The sequence below is a fragment of the Lagenorhynchus albirostris genome, chromosome 2 (assembly GCF_949774975.1).
Source record: "Lagenorhynchus albirostris chromosome 2, mLagAlb1.1, whole genome shotgun sequence".
In the NCBI taxonomy this organism is placed as follows: Eukaryota; Metazoa; Chordata; class Mammalia; order Artiodactyla; family Delphinidae; genus Lagenorhynchus; species Lagenorhynchus albirostris.
This window is the reverse complement of record NC_083096.1, coordinates 184,212,040-184,229,799: the sequence shown is the minus strand read 5'-3', so window position 1 is coordinate 184,229,799 and position 17,760 is coordinate 184,212,040. Positions and strand designations below refer to the sequence as shown.

The window sequence follows — 17,760 nt, the reverse complement described above, 5'->3', positions numbered from 1 at the left end:
CAGGATGCCCTTCCTTTTCACCCCCGTATCCCCGTCCTGAGCTTCCTGCCCCCCGAAGATGTGTGACCCCAGAGCCAGCCTGACAGGCTTCCTCCCTGGTGCCCGCAGGGGCTGGACGATGCCTCACAGCCTCTCGGCAGCCGAGGGGGCCCCTGCTGTCCCTGAGGCCCCCCTCCAGCAGCAGCAGCAAGGCAGGGAGGGGCTCAGGCTGTGGGGTTCCCGGGCCGGTCTGTGGATGCGTGCAGAACGGGGGTCCCAGTGGGAGTCCCAGCCCTGGCCCTCCCCTTCCCGCCGCCGGTGGCACTCACGGATGCAGCGCTTGCCATCCTCCTGGAGCTGGAACTCGGGCCGGCACTGGCAGCGGTGCTGGGTCACCGTGAGCTGAACACAGTTGTGTTGGCAGCCGCCATTGCCCACGGCGCAGGAGTTGATGGCTGGGGACCCGAGAGGAGCCAGGTCAGCCCAGGACGACGGCCTGGCCCCGGGCAGCCACAGAGCACCTCCTGCAGGAAGACTCCGGGCCCTTCCAAGCCCCTCCTCCTTTCTGTCCACATCCCAGAAGCAGGGGCTTTGAGAGGGCGACACTGTTCCTGTCCAGTTCGTGGGCCTGGCTTTGCTTCTCGGCCCACACACAGGATACGCAGGGCCGTGGTCCGAATCTGGACCCTCTGGCCCAGCCTGCCCCAGGACTGGGTGTAGGGAGGCATCACAGAGCAGGCCGCCCACCCCGATGGAAGCCCAGCCCCACCCAGCACAGAATGCAAAACACCGGGGTCCCCTAAGAGCCAAGGCGTCCAGGGCTCAGAGTCCGAGCAGGCTGGGAGGCTCCCTGGAGGAGGTGGCAGGCCAGCAAGGGCTGGCGAAGACCCCGACATTCCACTATCTAGGTTATCAGGCCAGGCCAGAGGGGCAGGCGTGGGCCTCCGTGGATGGCCACCATGACCTGCGGGCCTGGCCCCCAGCTCCTAACGGACCAGTGCAGCTCCTGCCCACCCCAGGCCAGGCCTCACCCCCACCTGACCTCACACAGTCCCCGCTCCTCCCAGCAGCTGTGGGGACAGCACTTGGTAAGGCCACAGAGCCAGGGACCTGCATCCCGCTCCCAGGATGCCAGGGGTCCAGGTGTTCATGCTCAGGCCCACACAGGGCAAGGCTCTTGCAGGTCAGGCTGGCCGAGTGGGTGCCCAGGTACTGAGTGGATGAGCTGGGGCTGTGCCTGGCGGGGGGTGGGGCCCACTCAGAGAGGCTGGGCACCCAGAGAGGGCACCTGGACTCTCGTGCCTCCTTCAAGTCACTGGTAGTGACCTCGTGGTCAGGGAGAGACAGGCCCCGTGCCCTGCAGCAAAGCTTTGAGAATGTGTTACTATCTGTGCCCTGGGGAGGCGCAGGCCACTGCCCAGCGGGCCTGGACCAGAGCAAACCTGAGGCCTCGTACTAAAACACTGCGACCGCCAGGGGGCAGGGCTTCACCCCCAGATGCCACCTGTGCTGTCATCACAGACTGCAGGGCGCCACTGGCCTCAGGGCCCGAGTTTGGAGAGACCATTTATTGTCATGGGTTTTGGGGGCCAGGAGTGGCACGCCCCGCACCACCGACGCCAGTGGGTCCGGGAGCAGCCGGACGATACGCGGAGCACGTGAGCGGCCTCAGGGCTCGGAGCAGCCCAGGCCCACGCTGTCCGCCAAAAGCAGAGCTTCCTTCAAAGCAAGTATGTTCCCCCAAAGTCAAGACACAGCACTCACGATCCTGCCGGTTCCCACATGGGGCGAGTGTGTGAGGAGCCCGTGCCCGGGTCCCCTTCCGGGGCCGAGCCAGCCCTGCTGGGGTGCGGAGGATAGCCAGGGTGGCAGTGTCGTGTGGCTGCCGCGTGTCGGGGAGGCGCAGCAGAGACACGAGTCCCAGGTGGAACGGAGGCAAACAGGGCGGCCACGTCTAACATCCCGCTCAGCCTCTGGGCCCCCTGTCCAGCCACCCACCCCCGACTCTGCTGACCCTCGAGGCCCCGCCTGCCTCTCCTGAGACAGCTCTGCTTAAGGCACCGCCATCAACTCCGGAGAGAGGCTTCCGAGCGTGGCCTGAGCCGGCCCATTCCTGGGGCCCCTTTCGTGTTCACACCAACTGCATCCCTGCTCAGAGCTCATAATAGGAATCAGAAGCCCTTCCTGGCAGCGCCGGGCAGGCACACGGAGAGATGGGCTCGGAGCCCGGGGCAGGGCAGCCGGCTGGGCAGACACCACAGCAGCAAGGAAGACCTACAGAGCTGTGGCACGGCTGGAAAGCAGCCCTTCCAGACGGCAGAGCCCCCAAGACGGACCCAGGGCAACCCAACTCCGGGCCCACAGGAGCCCACCGGGGGAGAAATCCCAGGCGGGTGGGGGCTACGGAGGGGTCCGGCTCCCCATGCAGCCTCGCACCCTCCCAAGCCTGTCTCTCACTGCTCTGCTGCACAAGTCCCAACGTTCCGGATGCTCCCAAGCTGTGCACACGAGGAAGCCAAGCCCCATGCCATCACCTTGAGCATCCTGTGCCCTGGATTGCCAGGAAGCTGAACAAGGCAGTTTTTCTCGGGCGTTGGGCTGTGCAGCTCAGGAGACAGCCAGCCTCTGCGTGACCAGTGCCCAAAGCTGGGGGTGAAGCTTCCAGGCCCCTCGGGTCACTGTGAGACCTGGCCATGGAACCCACATAGCACTGACCCATGCCTGGGTGGTCCCGCAAATCAGAACCAGGCTCAGACCTGAAGCAAAGCTGACAGCCCATCAGAAAATGGCAGACAAGGGGTTTCCGTAGCCCCGAAGGGAATTAATGTTTGTGTCCCCCTAAAATTCGTATGCGTACTCCTAAAATTCAACCACCGATGTGGCTGTATTTGGGGGTAGGGTAATTAAGGTTAAATGAAGTCATCAGGGTGGGGCCCTGATCAAACAGCATTTGTATCCTTATAAGAAGAGACATAAGATCTCCCTCTGTCTCTGTCTCTGTCTCCGTGGCCATAGGAGGAGATGGCAGCTCCTACCAGGAACCGAACTGGCTGGCACCATGATCCAGAACTGTGAGAAAACGAACTGCTGTTGTAGAAGCCGCCCCGCCTGTGGTACTTGTCGCAGCAGCCTGAGCTGACTATTGCACGTTCACTCCCAGTTTGCAAATGCCAAGGCCAGGGCACTCGTGGGTTCTAAGAGAGCTGGGCTACAACTCCACTTCAACTTCCCTTCAACTTCCCTTCCACTTCAACGAGCAGGAGTTGGTCTAGCCGGGGGCCAGCTTGAGGCACCGAGCTCTTCAAGGGGAGTGGGGCCTTTACTTGAGCAGGAAACTGGACATTCTAGAAATCAATGTCCTACAGGGTGGAGGGCCTGCTCCGTCCGTGCAAGCGGCTCTCCGCTCCTGGAGGTGCAGGTGGCAGCACCCAGGACCTGGGCACGGATTCAGGGCTGGAGCCCAGCAACAGGTGCGTATGAGTGCCATGGAGGAAGCGGCGGGGGGGGGCCTTGGAGAGCTGACCTCCAAGGCGCCTTCGCTGGCAAGGCCCTGGTCTCAGAGCCCGGCACGCCGGCCTGCCCGAGCTGGTCAGCTGAGTGGCTGTACCTGGCAGGCCGGTGGGGTGAGGGCAAGTATGTCGGCAGCGTGCCGAGCCCACCAGCCCACTCTGCTCCAGCCGCCAACCCCAGCCAGCGGTTTTGGAGCAGGCTCGAGGGCGGCTTCGAGGGTTTTGTAATTACTGCCCTCGACGGGCTTGGCTTCTAGGTCCCAAGAGCCTCACACCATGTGGGGTCAGCAGCCACCTGCAGCCCTTCCTTCTAGGAAGCCCTCTGCTGGCGACAGGGCCAGGACGGTGGGACAGGAAGCAGGTGGCCCCCTGGCTTGGCCAGGAGGGGAAACTCCCCTGGGCCCTGCCCACTCCTGCCCCACTCGGCAGCCCACGGTTTGCTACTCTGCCTGCGCGTCCTGCCCCCCGCGCCCACCCTCGGGCTGGGGCCTCCGCGCTGCACGGGGACATGGTTCACCCGCAGCGTGGATGCACTGCCCTGCCCCCGAGCCAGGGGCCGGCACCGTCCCAACATCACAGGCTGCCCCCCGCCAACCGCCCCTGCTCCCATCTTGCTCTCAGCTTGGTTCTGCCAAGCTCACGGACTCTAAACACCCCCCAGCCCCCGCCCGGCCGTCTGCCACTGCCCCACTTTGCCCTCGCTTCCCCGCCGGGCCTCTGCATCCAGCTGGGGTCTGGGCCGCTACCCCTGGCTTCCCCAGGTTGGGGTGTGACCCTCCCATCACCCATGGGCGCCGGCAACCTGCACTTCCAGGGGCCTGGTCTCAGGCACAGCCGTGCCCTCCCAGGGTGGTCCTCAGGCAGGGCTGGCCTTCCCACTCTCCATTCGGACTCAGCAGCCCCTCGGGGGCAGGGAAGACACACTCCCTTTTAGAAGCTGCAGCCTGTTCCGGGTCTGGAGGGGACTGGAAGACATTCCCAGAACTGCATCTGTGGTTTGCAGAGATGAGCTCTGCAGACAAGCCTGGCGATCTCCGCCCCTCTGCTGCCTGCGGCTTTGGCACCCACGCCGCATGCTGTCAGCAAAGCCTCCAGGGACCCAGGCGGCCTCCCCTCCGAGGAGCCGGGGAACAACAGCCTGCAAGGCCCTGTGCAGCCCCTCACTGGGAAGACCCGGGCCTGGGGGGAGCGCCTGCCCCGAGGCCACATGGCGCACTTGTGGTAAAACCCCACAGGCAGGCAGGGGCGCGGAGACCCTCCCCGTGCTGTGGACCCAGTAGGGCCCACCTAACTCCAGGGGCAGGGCACTCCGGCAGGGGCAGCCAGGTCACCAGGGGGTGCGTGCTGACAGAAGAATCCTTCCCCCAGCGTCCATCCAAAAGCCCAACAGGCCTGAGGCCGAGGGGAGGAGGGGATGGGTGGAGAGCCCACCTCTCCCAGGTGGCCAGCCCGGGGCATCTCACAGGACCCTCCGCTCACTGAGCCAGTGACACCACGATGGATGTGGGCAAGCAGCCACGTCCGAGGCCAGGGTCCAGAAGGGACCCCTGGGCCGGAGGCTCTCTGGGCCAGACGAGGAGGGTTTCCCGGCACCAAGTGTTCAAGGACCGGGAGCAGGTCTCTGCGGGTTTGCCTGGGGCGCCCTGCAAGATGGCGCAGAAAAGCCAAAACGTCACTCCCAGACACCCGCCCAGCACTGCTCTCGGTAGCCCCATTTCCCACAGTTCGGGGAAGGAAAGGGGCCATGGTGAGAAGCAGGCTGGCCCAGCCCTGGGCCTCACTCGGCCCTGCCCTTCCCACCTCAGAGCCTGGTGGGGGGGGTGGGCAAACCCAGGAGAGCACCCTGGCGATGGAGCGCCCCAGCATGCCTGGCTGCCTCTGCTTCTTTCTCTTGGGGCCAGGCTAGCCAAGGGCAGCCAGGGTGGGATGTGAGCCACTCAGGGGCCTCGGGGCTGATGGTAAAATCCTTCCTGCAAATTCTCACTTTACAAATTGAACTTTGGGGACTTCCCTGCTGGTGCAGTGTTGGGGACATGGGTTCGAGCCCTGGTCCGGGAAGATCCCACATGCCGCGGAGCAACTAGGCCCATGCGCCACAAATACTGAGCCTGCGCTCTAGAGCCCGTGAGCCACAACTGCTGAGCCCACAAGCCGCAACTACTGAGGCCCAGGCGCCTAGAGCCCGTGCTCCACAACAAGAGAAGCCACCACAATGAGAAGCCTGCGCACTGCAACTAGGAGTGGTCCCCGCTCGCCACAGCTGGAGAGGGCCCGCACGCAGCAACGAAGACCCAAAGCAGTCAAAAATAACAACAAAAAAAATTTAGAAAAAAAAAGAATTGAACCTTTTTGTGTTTTATTTCCAGAAGATCTTTTGCAAGGGAGGGATGCAAGAAGACTGTGCACTTCCTGTCCTCTTCCTGCCTCTGAGGCAACTTCGAAGAGTGTTTCAAGGCTCCCCTTCCCTTATCTGTTTCAAGCACCCCCCCCCAGCACTACCACCTTTAAAGACTTCCCAGATCCTTGGGGCCCCATGATGTGGCACCAGCCTGAGAGCTCCCAGCACAGAGGACCTTCCCACCCTGTACCGAGGAAGGACTGTCAACATCCCTGCGGGCACCTTCTCTACTCCTACCCTCCGGCATCTCTATAATCCTCACTCCAAGCTCTGAAGGCGGGGGTGCCCGGGCCTGTTCCCTGCCTGCCTGCAAAGTCCCGAGAGAGCTCACCGCACCCCTCGCCTTGTCCAGAGGATCCCAGTAGGCCCCGGGGAGGGGTCCCGAGCAGCTGTGCTCCAGCTGTGCAGTCTGCCCTGCAAGCTGGCCTGTGTGGGGGAAGGGAGGGCTGGGGAGGGGCGCAGCTCCTACACTGACCTTCCCATAAATGTCTGCTGAGACCCTAGGATAGTCTGGGCTCAGAGGGTGCCTCTGTGAACCACGGACAAGGCCACCAGCTCCTCCCCACGCCCTGCACCCTGGGAGTCCTGCAGAAGTGGAGAAGGCCACACCTCCCAGAGGCAGGAAGTCCAGCAGCCTGGCAGGGGCCATGCAGTGCCCTCCACGGGCCCCCACCTGGAGCCCCTCATCCAGGATCTGAGGGGCTCGGCCGCCCTACCCACCCCAGACCAGTAGGTCAGGTGCACTGCAGCCGGGGTGGGTCCCTCGGCATCCGAAAGGGGCACATTTAGGGAGAAGGGCCGGGCGCCCTTAGGGCAAACGCTTCTTGCTCTGTCTGGGAAGAAGGCACCAGGAGACCCCTATCCGCTCTGGAAGCTTTTCGATAAAGCCCAGGCCCCCCACAAGGAAGGCAGCCCCCAACAGACCCAAGCGGACAAACCCACACCACTCCCAAGAGACCTGGGGACCGCCCTGCACATGTCAGCTCCCAGGAATTCCAGATATGCGGAATTCACCAACAAGCGTGCGTGGCTGTGCGTGGGTGCAGGGGATGCAGTGTACATTTCCCGCTGGGAGTTGCAGTCAAAAGAAAGAGAGTGACACACCCAGGCCAAACACCAGCACTTCCAGCCAGGGGACGCAGGTAAGAGGCTGGTGCCCAAGGTGGGTCTCAACTGCGCCCTCTGGTGGGAGCGACCAGGAAGTGGGCGCCAGCACCCAAGAGAGCTGCAGACCTCCCGGGGCCCTGGGGCACACCAAGTGGTCTGGGTGTGCAGAGTTGGGGGTGGCAGGCAGGGAGTGCGGTGAGGTCCCAGCAGCCTCTTGACAGGCTGTGCAGGCCACGCCGGGGGCCCTGGGATCAGACCTTGAAAAGACCCTTTAAAATAAGCAAGCACCACAAATCACGACTTCTGGGGCCCCGAGCGCAGGCGCCTCCCAGGAAAGGCTCCGGGAGGGGCTCCAGCGCACCGAAGGGGTGGGCTGGGTTGGGGGCCAGGGGCAAGGCTGGGGAGCACCCCTCCTGCGCTTCTGGAAGCCAGCAACTCAACGCCACTCTTAGAGGCCACCATAATCCCTCCCAAAGCCCTGAAGGGCACCCTCCCCTGTGCGTGCTGTGTACCCGTTCTGGGAGCTCAGTGAAGGCCACGCTCGGGAGAACTAGGGGGGTCTAGGGAGACAGGAAGATGTCTCAGCCCAGACCTCTCACCAAGGAGCCAGCAGGGGAGGGGGCAGTGGGTACCACCCAGTCCACCCTGGATCAGCCTCCAGGGACACCCTTCTCCACGGAGAACCTGCCCCAGAGGAAGGGAGAATGAAGGGCACTTGGGGACCTGGGGGACCAGCAACGGGGGCTGCACCCTGCTGTATCTGTCCTGAAGAACATCACCACATTCCTGCATCTGTTTCCACTTTCCAGCCCAGAGAAACTTTACAGGCAGCTGCCTCGCTCCCTGAGCGGCGGCCCAGACATATGAGAGTGCCTGTGCCGGGGAGGGCCCCCCAGGGCTGGCGAGCCGCCCTGCCACATAGCAGCAGGGCCTGCAGGAGGGGTGCTGCTCAGAGCCCGCCCCTGCCCCGCTCGGGGCCTGCAGGGTGGAAAGAAGGGGCAGCCCCCCGTAGCCGGGGAGAGAGCTGGCCCGTGAGGGTGACCACTGGCCCAGCCCCCAGAGAATGGTCCCCACATGGCCTCCCAGACAGAGCGGCAGGCAGGGAGGGTGAGCCCGGTGCCCACGGGACCTGTGTCCAGAGCAGCCAGGAGAGGGGCGGGGGACGGCCCACAGCCAGATGCCCGGCCTCCACCCTCCACCCTCCGTCCAGTGGGCGCCAGCGTTCCCCTTCTCTCCCTGGAGCCTCCCGTGCCGGCAGGGGCCCCATCGAGCACGTCCTGCACGGCAAAAAGGCCTCACAGAGGGACTGAGGGCTAACACCCCGCTTCTCGGTTACCCCTTCCCCCCCAGCCTCAGCCCCACCCCCAGGCTCCCCAAGATTGGGGTGGGGGACCTGGGCCTGGGAAGTCCAGCTCTGCAGGCCAAGAGCAGCCCCATGCTGCCCCCGCCCCAGGCCGGGCCTCCCCTCCACCCAGCAGGCGCCCAGTCTCCCCAGTCTGGGGCAGCACGGCCGGACCTGTGTCCCTGCCGACGGACGACCACAGCTCCTGCTGCATAGGGCCCTGGAGAGGATGGTGGCCCAGGGGCTCCCGCCCGTCACAGAAGGCCCCCGGGGAAGTGGCCAGATTCAGCTGTGGCTACAGAGAGGGTGCAGCCCAGGCCGCAGGGCTCAGGGTCCCAGGGTCCAGCCTCCACGGAGAGCACCGGGCCCAGGACACGCCCTTTCACCGCCTGGGCCCCAGCAACCTGGCGTGAGTGGCGCTGGCCAGGGCCCACGATGGGTGGCAAGGGCCCCTCGGCCTCCCACGCTCAGCAGGACGGAGGCAACTGTAACGGCGGCTGCTCTGAGCAGACAGGCCCCACGGGGCCCCACCAGGCCTCTCAGCCCAGGAGTGGCCCCTCCCAGACCTGGGCACCCCCAGAAGGGCCCGGGGATGGCTGAGGCCAGGAGCCCCGGCAGGGAGGTGGCACCGGGCCCAGGAGGCTGCAGGGGTGCTTACCCAGGCAGGTCCTGCCGTCCGCGTGGAGCCGGAAGCCGGGCTTGCACTCACAGAGGTAGGAGCCTGGCGTGTTCACACACCTGTGCTGGCAGCCGCCGTTGTGCACCTGGCACTCGTCCACGTCTGCATGGGGACACGGGGCCGGGGGTCAACAGCCAGAACCCACCCAGGCCGCCCCCCTCCCCCCCGCTCTGCACTAGCCCCGGGGAGCCCAGCCTGGCCCCCCTCTCTCAGGACACTGGCCCCGCCCAGGTGTTGGGGCCCAGACCTGGGACCCTCCTTCTCAGGCCACGCTGCCTGCAACAGTGCCGAGCCCCTCACCGGCCTGCCGGAGCGGAGTGGAGACGAGGCAGGCCTGTCTCCAGCGTCTGACGGCCCCTGGGAGGAAGAGCCGCCACCTCTGGGGCCGGCTCTGGGGAGCAGCGGGGGTCGGCCGGATCTCGGGGGACAAGCTCAGGTGGGAGGGCGCAGATCCTAGCGCCTTTCAAGACTGAACCCAGAGCACATGCTCTTTTCCAAACTCCAAATCCAGAAATGCTCTCAGGGCAGGGCTAGCTGCTCCTCGGGGGGCCACGAGCCCAGAAGAAGAAACTGGTAACTCGGGAGATGCCCCTGCCCAGGCCTCGGGGTGGGGGAGGCTGAGTGAGGGCAGGATGGGGGGTATGCTCTGTGTTGAACAGTGTCCCCCAAATTCACGTCCATCCACAGCCTCAGGGTGTGACCTTATCTGCAAGCAGGGTCTCTGAGATGTAATTAGTTAAGGACTGAGATAAGGTCATACTGGAGAAGGGTGGCCCCCCATTCGGGGACACACAGGGGTCCTGGAGACACACAGGGAGACGGAGATTGGAGGGAGGCGGCCACAGCCTAGGAAGCCAGGAGCCCCCAGGAGCTGGACGAGGCAGGAGGGACCCTCCCCCGGGCTTCCGAGGGAGCACGGCCCCGCCGACACTTTGGCCTCTGACTTCCAGCTTCCGGAGCATGAGAGAGAAATGTCTGTTGCTGAAGCCACCTGGTCTGTGGTATCTGTTTCGGCAGCTCCAGGAAACCAGTGCAGGTGGTCAGCCTGGGGTCCCTGTGCCAGCGACTCAGGAGGCCAGCACAGCGGACATCCCCAGGGCAGGCCCGAGTGGAGGCCCCGGGCACTCCCCTTCCAAGACCCCTCACACCTGAAACCACCCACCACCGCGCAGGGGGCCTGTGCTTGCCTGCCCCTTCTGACGGCACCGTGCCGCAGGCCATAGGAAAGCGCTGGCTGGAAGCAGACAGGGCTGGCCCAAAGGCCCGGGGCCACCCCACTAGCTGAGCTGGAAGCTGGAGGGTGAGAAAGACCCTCCCAGGAGTGGAGGCCCAGGGGCTGCACCGCAAAGCACCGGGCCCTATGGCCTGGCCTGGGTCACCCCGGCAGAAACGCAGACATGCCAAGACCCTTCAGGCTGCCCCTCCCCCTCCGCCCTCCCTCCAGGCCCACGTCCACCACCCTGGACCTCAGCGGAGGCCAGGCAGGAAGGCAGGAGGCAACAGGCTGCCTCAGGTACCTGTGTGCGAGGTTGACGTCAGGAGGGACCCAACTGCCCGGGAGACACGGAGAGACGGAGGGAAGAGGCCGCTGCTCGGGCAGCACAGAACCGAGCGGCCCTGGGCATGGGGACACGAGCCCACGCCTGGTCCTCAGCCGGTCCACACCCCTCAGACGCCAGCCTCACCAACAGGGCAGTCAGCTTCCCAGACCAGGAAAAGGGGAGACAGACACACAGACATGCTCCGCTCCCGCGCGTCTAAGAGAAGCATCTGGGGCACCTCTGCCCCGGCAGCAGAGGCCCTGACTGCTGGCCGAGCTCGCAGGAGGCCACAGTCAGCTCCAAGTGCGGGTGGAAGATTCCACCCTGCATGGCTCCGCTGGGAGAAAGTTTAGTGACTTCAGGGGCAGGTCTGCAGCTGTGTGGAAACCTGGCTTGTTCCCAGGGGCTGTGCGGAGCTGAGGTTCCTCTAATTCTGCTTAATAATCCCGAGGGTCCACGCTATTTGCTGCAACTCCACTGTCCAGCTCTCACCCGCCGTCCCCACGAAACTGCCCGCCTTCGAGGCTCCCGTCCTAAAGCCCCAGCCATCCGAGCACACCTTTGAAGGGCAGCGAAGGCGGCACGGCGGCCAGGCTCCTCCTGGAGGGTCCCCAGAGCCTGCCTGCCAGGCTGTGCTTCCCACGGACAGAAATCCTGACTCCAGTCCACACCCTGAGCATGTGCCTGGCCCTCCAGGAATGACCCAAGACGAACCCAGGAGGCCAGGGCCTCTGCTCCACGCACAAGCCAATCCACCCTGGGGAGACCCCCCAGAGTGCCCCCCAAGCCCCGAGGCTGCCTCAGAGAGGAGATGAGACCAAGAGAACCCCTCCTTGGAACACGGTGACCTGAGGGGGCTTCCTCGGAACGACACCAGGATGACTGACAGGGGGAAGGTTGAAGGCAAAGGGTTAACGGCCCTCAACAGAGCCCCGAAGAGTCTTGGGGAACAAAGGGACCCAGGGCATGGGGAGAGGTCTCAGGACCCAGGGCCCTCCTGCGGGAGAGTCAGCTGGGTGATGTGGAAGACAGTAGGCAGACCCACACCCGCTGGGCACGGCAGGAGGGGCCATCCGAGGGGGCTCAGAAAGGAGACCCCATCCCCTCTGAGCTCAGATCCCTCTCTCTGCGACCCCTTCAAGGGTCCTTGAAAAGTAAAGTGACCGCACGGAGCACAGCGCTGGGCATACAGTAGGGGCTTAGCGAGGCTCGGGGGAAGAGGCGCCACGTGTGCCGTCCGAGAGGGCGGGTGGACGGACTGATTCGCGGTGTGTCTCGAGTGGCCTCGCCGGGCAGGCAGGTAAAGCCACAAGAGGAGGACAGAGGGGCCGTCGTTCCCAGACGTGGCCCCAGAGGCAGGCGCGGAGAAGGCACACCAGCGGGGATGCTGGCCTTCAAACCGGCTCTCACTGGTCACCCCAGACACTGGCCTCAGAGAGCAGCTGACCGCAGAGGCACTGCACCCCCAAGCCCTCGGGCACCTGGCCGGGGGGCGAGCCCACCCCGGGGGCTATGTCCTTAAGCAGGACACATGGGGAGCCCGGCAGCCTGTGGGCCACAAAGACACCAAACTGATGGACACTCTGGGAAAGAAGGTGGGGGGTTGGGCAGGGGCAGGCCGCCATCGTTAGGGTCCCTCCAGCAGCAGCCCTGACCGCTGGGCCCTCTCCACAGTCCCACCCATGTGACCACGCTCTTACCGTCCTCCTGCTGCGAGGACGGGACACTTAGACCCGAGAGGTGCTCCCAGGCTCTGCCTAAATCGCGCGGGCCAGCCCCTCGGCCCCAGGAGCCCTCCCCTCCCCCAAAGGTGCACCGACAGGGACCGTGGCCAGCAGCAAGGTGGGAGGCCACGAGGCCCAGCCAGCGCTCCCCCTGTCCACAGTTTGCTGTCAGCCCGTCTGAATATCTGGACCCAGCGGGGCAGCTCAAGGCTGAAGGATCTGAGGCCTCCCCCTTCACCTCCCTGCTCATGGGCGGGCAGGGCATTTGGGCAGACGCACTCCTGCTGGGGCCCCTCCAGCTCTGAGATCGAGGCCCCTTCATAGAGATGACTTACACTCAGAAAGCAAGGCAGGACGGGGTTACCGAAAGCCTGCCGGCCCCACTCCCAAGGCGGGCCACGTGGTGGCAGAACAGAGCTGTTCTCAGCCACCTCTGATGACCCACAGCCACTGACCCTGTGACCGTGACTGTGGTCATGCTGTGACCCGAGGAGCACAGGCTCAGCTCTTTGAGGGTGTGGGCAGCTGGATAATGGCCCCTCAAAGAGGCCCACATGCTAATCCCTGGAAGCTTACACAACAAAAGGGACTTTGCAGGTGAGATGGGAGATCAGCATGGAGTATCCAGGTGGGTCCAACGTCAGCACACAGGCCTTACAAATAAAAGACAGGAAGGAAGGAGGGCCCAATGCAATGGAATACTACTCAGCCATAAAAAAAATAAAATAATGCCATTTACAGCAACATGGATGGACCTAGAGATTATCATACTAAGTGAAGTAAGTCAGAGAAAGACAAGTATCATGTGATATCACTTACATGCCGCTTCTATGTAACAGAACTTATATGTTCTGTTACAAAGCAGAAACAGACTCACAGACACAGAAAACAAACTTATGGTTACCAAAGGGGCAGGGGTGGGGGGATAAATTAGGAGTTTGGGATTAGCAGATACACGCTCCCATATAGGAAATAGGTAAAAAACAAGGACCTACTGTAATAGCACAGGGAACTATATTCACTATCTCGTAATAACCTATAATGGAAAGAGTCTGAAATAATATATACATACATGTATAACCGAATCACTTTGCTGTACACCTGAAACGTCGTAAATCAACTATACTTCGGTAATAAATAAAAATATCTACAGCCACGAAAAAGAAAAAGATGCTGCACTGCTGGCTTTGAAGATGGAGGGCGGGGCCACAGCCAGGGATGCAGGCGCCTCTAGAAGCTGGAAGAGGCAGGGAACAGATGCTCCCCGGAGCCTCCAGGAGGGACCAGCTCTGCCAGCACCTTCACGTTCACCCTTCTCAGACTTCTGACCTCCAGAACTGTAAGGTACCAGACCTGGGTGACTTTAAGCCACCAGGTTGGGGTAATGTGTCCCAGCAGCCATGGGAAATGAACACAGAGTGAATGACTAGCTTAGCAGCCTCTCCAGAGTCACGGAGGCTCAGGCCACCCAAGCTGGAAATCCAGGTTCCCAAAAGTCCGCTCTGCCCAGCCTGGCCTCCTGACACCCGCAGTGAGGGCCACTCCCTGAGCTCCCTGAGGGGCTGGCGGCAGTCCCCTGGGTCCCGCGATGCAGGCCTGCCCTCACCACCATGCCGCGCCGCCTCTACCTGGTGACCCCGGCAGTGGGACCGCTGCCCTGAGACCCCGGCCGAGCACCGGCCCCTTGGACTCTGAAACCACAGCAGAAAACGTACGGTCATCTGGTCTCCTTGGAGACATCGGCCCTGCTCAGCCATCCTCTGGGCCAGTCTGTGCCATTCTCCATGCCAGAGGGCACACAGCCGGCTCTCCCGGACAGGACGGAGGGGGGCTGGTCCCCAAGGAGGCGCGGGCACCCCCAGCTGAAAGGGAGCTTGGAGGCTGTCTCCAGAGAGTCGGGGGCCGACACCCAGCCTGGGGTAAAGACGCTCCGCCCCGTGCAGCTCCCACTGGCACCGGGGCGCCGCCCGAGCGCCCAGGGCTCGGGAGCCTTGAGATACCTCTGGGCCACAGCGCTCTGGCCGGTGGGAGCAGGCAGGCCACGAGCAGGGCTGTTTTAAGGAACAGCCAGGCCGGGGTTCAGCAGGACAGCCCCTGGGGTCTCACTGCTACCCTCAGCTCAGATGTGTGGCTGGGGATTTGGCGGCCCGGTGACGAGGACTGTGGCACACACCGGCACGCAGGGACACATCACTGTACAGACAGGGCCGGCTCCCCTGGGAGCCCGCTGGACTTCTGGTGTCTGCTGAGCTGGGTGATGGTGACAGGGCCTCGGGGAGCCCATCATGACGCTGCTGGGAACCCAGGAGACCACCTGCCCCTGCGGAGACCACCCCGTTAAGCCCCTTCTGATATCTCAGCCACACTTACAGGAAAATCTAAGCCCCCTGGGATCCTGCCAGAAAGCGCCCCTCGGTGGTTACCAAGTTTGCAGTCCTGCTTCCCCCCAAACGTGCCGCAAGGTCCTCACCCTGGAGAGCGCATCCCATTATCCGCAGGCCCTTCTCCCGGTCCCTCCACGAGCCCAAGCAGTTCTCAGAACAGAGTGGGGGCTCCCGGCTCCCAAAGCCCAGCCCTGCCCAGCCCCACCCAGCACCAGGCCCTTGGATGTCACACAGTTTCACAGCATTTAGTGCCACCAGTGGTGGAGTGACTGTCGCTTTGCCTGAGCCGCCCAGTGGGAGGACTGCTTCCCCTGTGGGGATGGGGTCTGGGCCCCTGCTGGCCGAGTGACAAAGCTAGGGGAAGCAGGGGTCTTTGTCACAGTCCAGCCCTGCAGCTCAGTGACCTGTGTCCTCTGGCAGAGTGGCACAGACCGGCCCAGAGGACAGCTGAGCGGGGCTGACATCTCCAAGGAGACCAGATGCCCCGTACAGAACCACACTCAGGGCCCAGTGAGGGCCTGGAGGGGAGCCCAATCCCGGCCCCGCTCTGGACCTGCCTGGTCCTGCTGGCCAGATGGCCGTGGCCCAGGTACAGTCCTGAGGCTTCAGAGCCCCGGCGCAGGTGGCAGGTGTGGTGGCCAGGCCTCAGGCTGCACGGGGAGACGCAGCCTTGCCCCAAGCTGGGTGTCCTCCAGGGCATCTCAAGTGATGACTCACTGCACACCACACCCCACCTCGCATCTGAGGTTGCCAGACTGCAAACTCCATGGACCCCACGGACACTCCCAGGAGCTCCTGCAGGAGGCTGGCCCAGCATGGGTACCAGATCTGAACTGCAGGGAGAAGCAGGATGGACCAGGACAGGGGTGCAGCCGCTTCCCGTGGGCTGCTGACCCTGCATGCTCCCAGCTGACCCTGCAGCCCACTGGGCTGACCATGCTCCCAAGCCTTGGGGTGAGGTGACAGGACGTCACCTGCCACACCCACACACACACTCCCCCAAGGGGCCTAGGCTCTGAGCACCCTGGCGAGGGAAACCCAAGGGCCTCTCTCTTGAGCCTACCCTACTCTCCTGCTTAACCCCCAGAGCTGCCAGCGCCATGGGGGACTGCAGCCCCTGTGCCCACCAGCAAAGGCAGGGAGATGTTTCTCCTCCCTCTGGTCAAGAGACCGATCTGCTGTCAGCTGCCCCCGCAGCCAGGCCAGAGAGGGGACAGGAATGTCGGAAGACTCAGGACACAGGGGGCCCTGTCCCAGCCCCATTCCCTCCAGCCGCGCTGTCAGCCGCCCCGGGGCGCAAACTTTAAAGAGGAAACAAAAGCAGTGCCCTGGGATCAGAGCGGGTCCCGCCCGCCCGCGCAGAGCCCGCCGCGCCCACCTGGCCTCCGGTCAGCTGCGCTCACGGGGTAGCCGGCCTGGCCCAGGTGGCACGGGTAGCAGCCCCTCCACAGGTAGCGGTAGTGCGTGCCCGCGACGCGCGCCAGGCCCCCCAGCAGCCCGAGGCACCAGAGCGCCGCCAACCCGCCGCGGCCCCGGGGCGCCTCCATGGCCGGTCCGCTCCCTCGCGACGCCGGACGGCACGCGCCCCTGCTCTCTGCTCCCCGCGCCGCTCCGCGGGCGCCTCTGGTGCCGCTGGAGCCGCTGTGGGCCGGCGCGCCCCGCCCCTCGCCTTTCTGTTCCCGGCTTTCCCTCCGCCCCCCGCCCCTCGCAGGTAAAGGCCAAATCCCCGCTGCCGCCAGGCCCCGCCCCGCCCCGCTCCCGCCCAACGGGCCTCGCCGGTCCCCCAGCGCACCGCCCACCCGCCCCGCGCATTCCTACGCGCTTGCTCACGCACCCGGACACACACCCTGACCCATCCACAAGCGCACGCAGCCCCACGTGGACACGCGGACACGTGCACTGGCAGACCCACGTGTGCAACATGCACACAAGACACACACAAGCCTGCACAGACGTGCACAGGCACATACATGCACACGGGCGCTCGCACGGACCGGGTCCCTGCAACAACACGTGAAAGAACCCAAAGCACAGATGGAGGCGACCTGGCGAGGCCCGGGGCCCTGCAGAGGCAGCTTGATGGGGCTGAGCTCGCAAAGTTTCGGGAGAGTGGGGCGCGGAGGCACTGAGGCCACACAACCGTAGTGGAAACCCTGGGGGTGTAGACTCCTGCAGCCCCCCAGCCCAGTGTCCAGCACCCGGTACTGCCATGCCCTCCACTGGACCAGGGCCGGTACCAGAGGGAGCCTGGGCAAGGGGGCCACTGCACCCCTACGGCAGATAGGGCAGGGCCTGAGCCCCAGGTGTCAGGCTGCACCAGAGCCCTGGACCCCTCTTCGCTCAGGGGCACGGCCTGAGGTCCCAGATGTGTCTGAAGCAGCCCTGCCCAAGTTTGGTGGGTCACAGCGGCTGTGCCTCCAAGCGCCCTGTGCATTCGGGCCTGACGGGAGCTTGGCCCCCAGCTCCTCTTCTCGGCCAGCCCTGTGCTGACCCCCGATGGCTCCCCCATGGCACCCCGCCTAACCCAGCCCTCCATCTCCCCAGACAGTGTTAGCTATCATTCTGCGCAGCCCACCTGTGGCCAGGGTTCACGGTGGCGACCTCGAGCTCACGGGAGAGAGGCACCATCTCTCCTTGTCGGGTCCTGTCTGCAGCCCAGAAGCAGCTCATCCCCCACCCACCAGATGCCCGGCAGTGCAGAAATGGGCCTGCCCGCCTGCCCAGGCCTCCTGGGTGAGCTTCTCTCCTGCCCTCCCCCTGGGCAGCACCGCAGCCCGTGGGCCCCAGACTGTCACCCAGGGGAGCCTCCATAAATCCCCTGATAGACACACTGCTGGGTGGCCGTTTGAGCTGTGCCTCCCACGCAGGCCAGCACTGTGTATGCTGCAATGTGCATCTCAGCCGCTTGCCAAGGATGCTAACAGAAACATGCCTGCGCAGCCACCAGCCAGGCTGCAGGGGGCAGGGGGCGTGGAGACAAGCCCTGTCCCTCAGGGAAGTGCAGAGGGACACCAGAGGGAAACACTGACTCAGAGATCACCCTCACCAACGGACAACAGGGCCTGGACTCCCACGTCAGCACCCGCCCTGGGGGACA

The 17,760-nt window shown here is 64.3% G+C and overlaps 1 protein-coding gene across 1 annotated transcript in view; it reads right to left on the bottom strand.

Moving 5' to 3' along the window:
• The window catches only part of MEGF6 (multiple EGF like domains 6), a 37,677-nt gene extending 21,467 nt beyond the window's left edge, over positions 1–16,210 (bottom strand). The window contains exons 1-3 of the mRNA XM_060142843.1: positions 16,042–16,210; positions 8,994–9,116; positions 309–434 (exon numbers count right to left, since the gene is read on the bottom strand). Coding sequence (XP_059998826.1) covers positions 309–434; positions 8,994–9,116; positions 16,042–16,210 — 418 coding nt within the window. The remainder of the gene's footprint in view (positions 1–308; positions 435–8,993; positions 9,117–16,041) is intronic.
• Between the last annotated feature and the right edge of the window lie 1,550 nt (positions 16,211–17,760).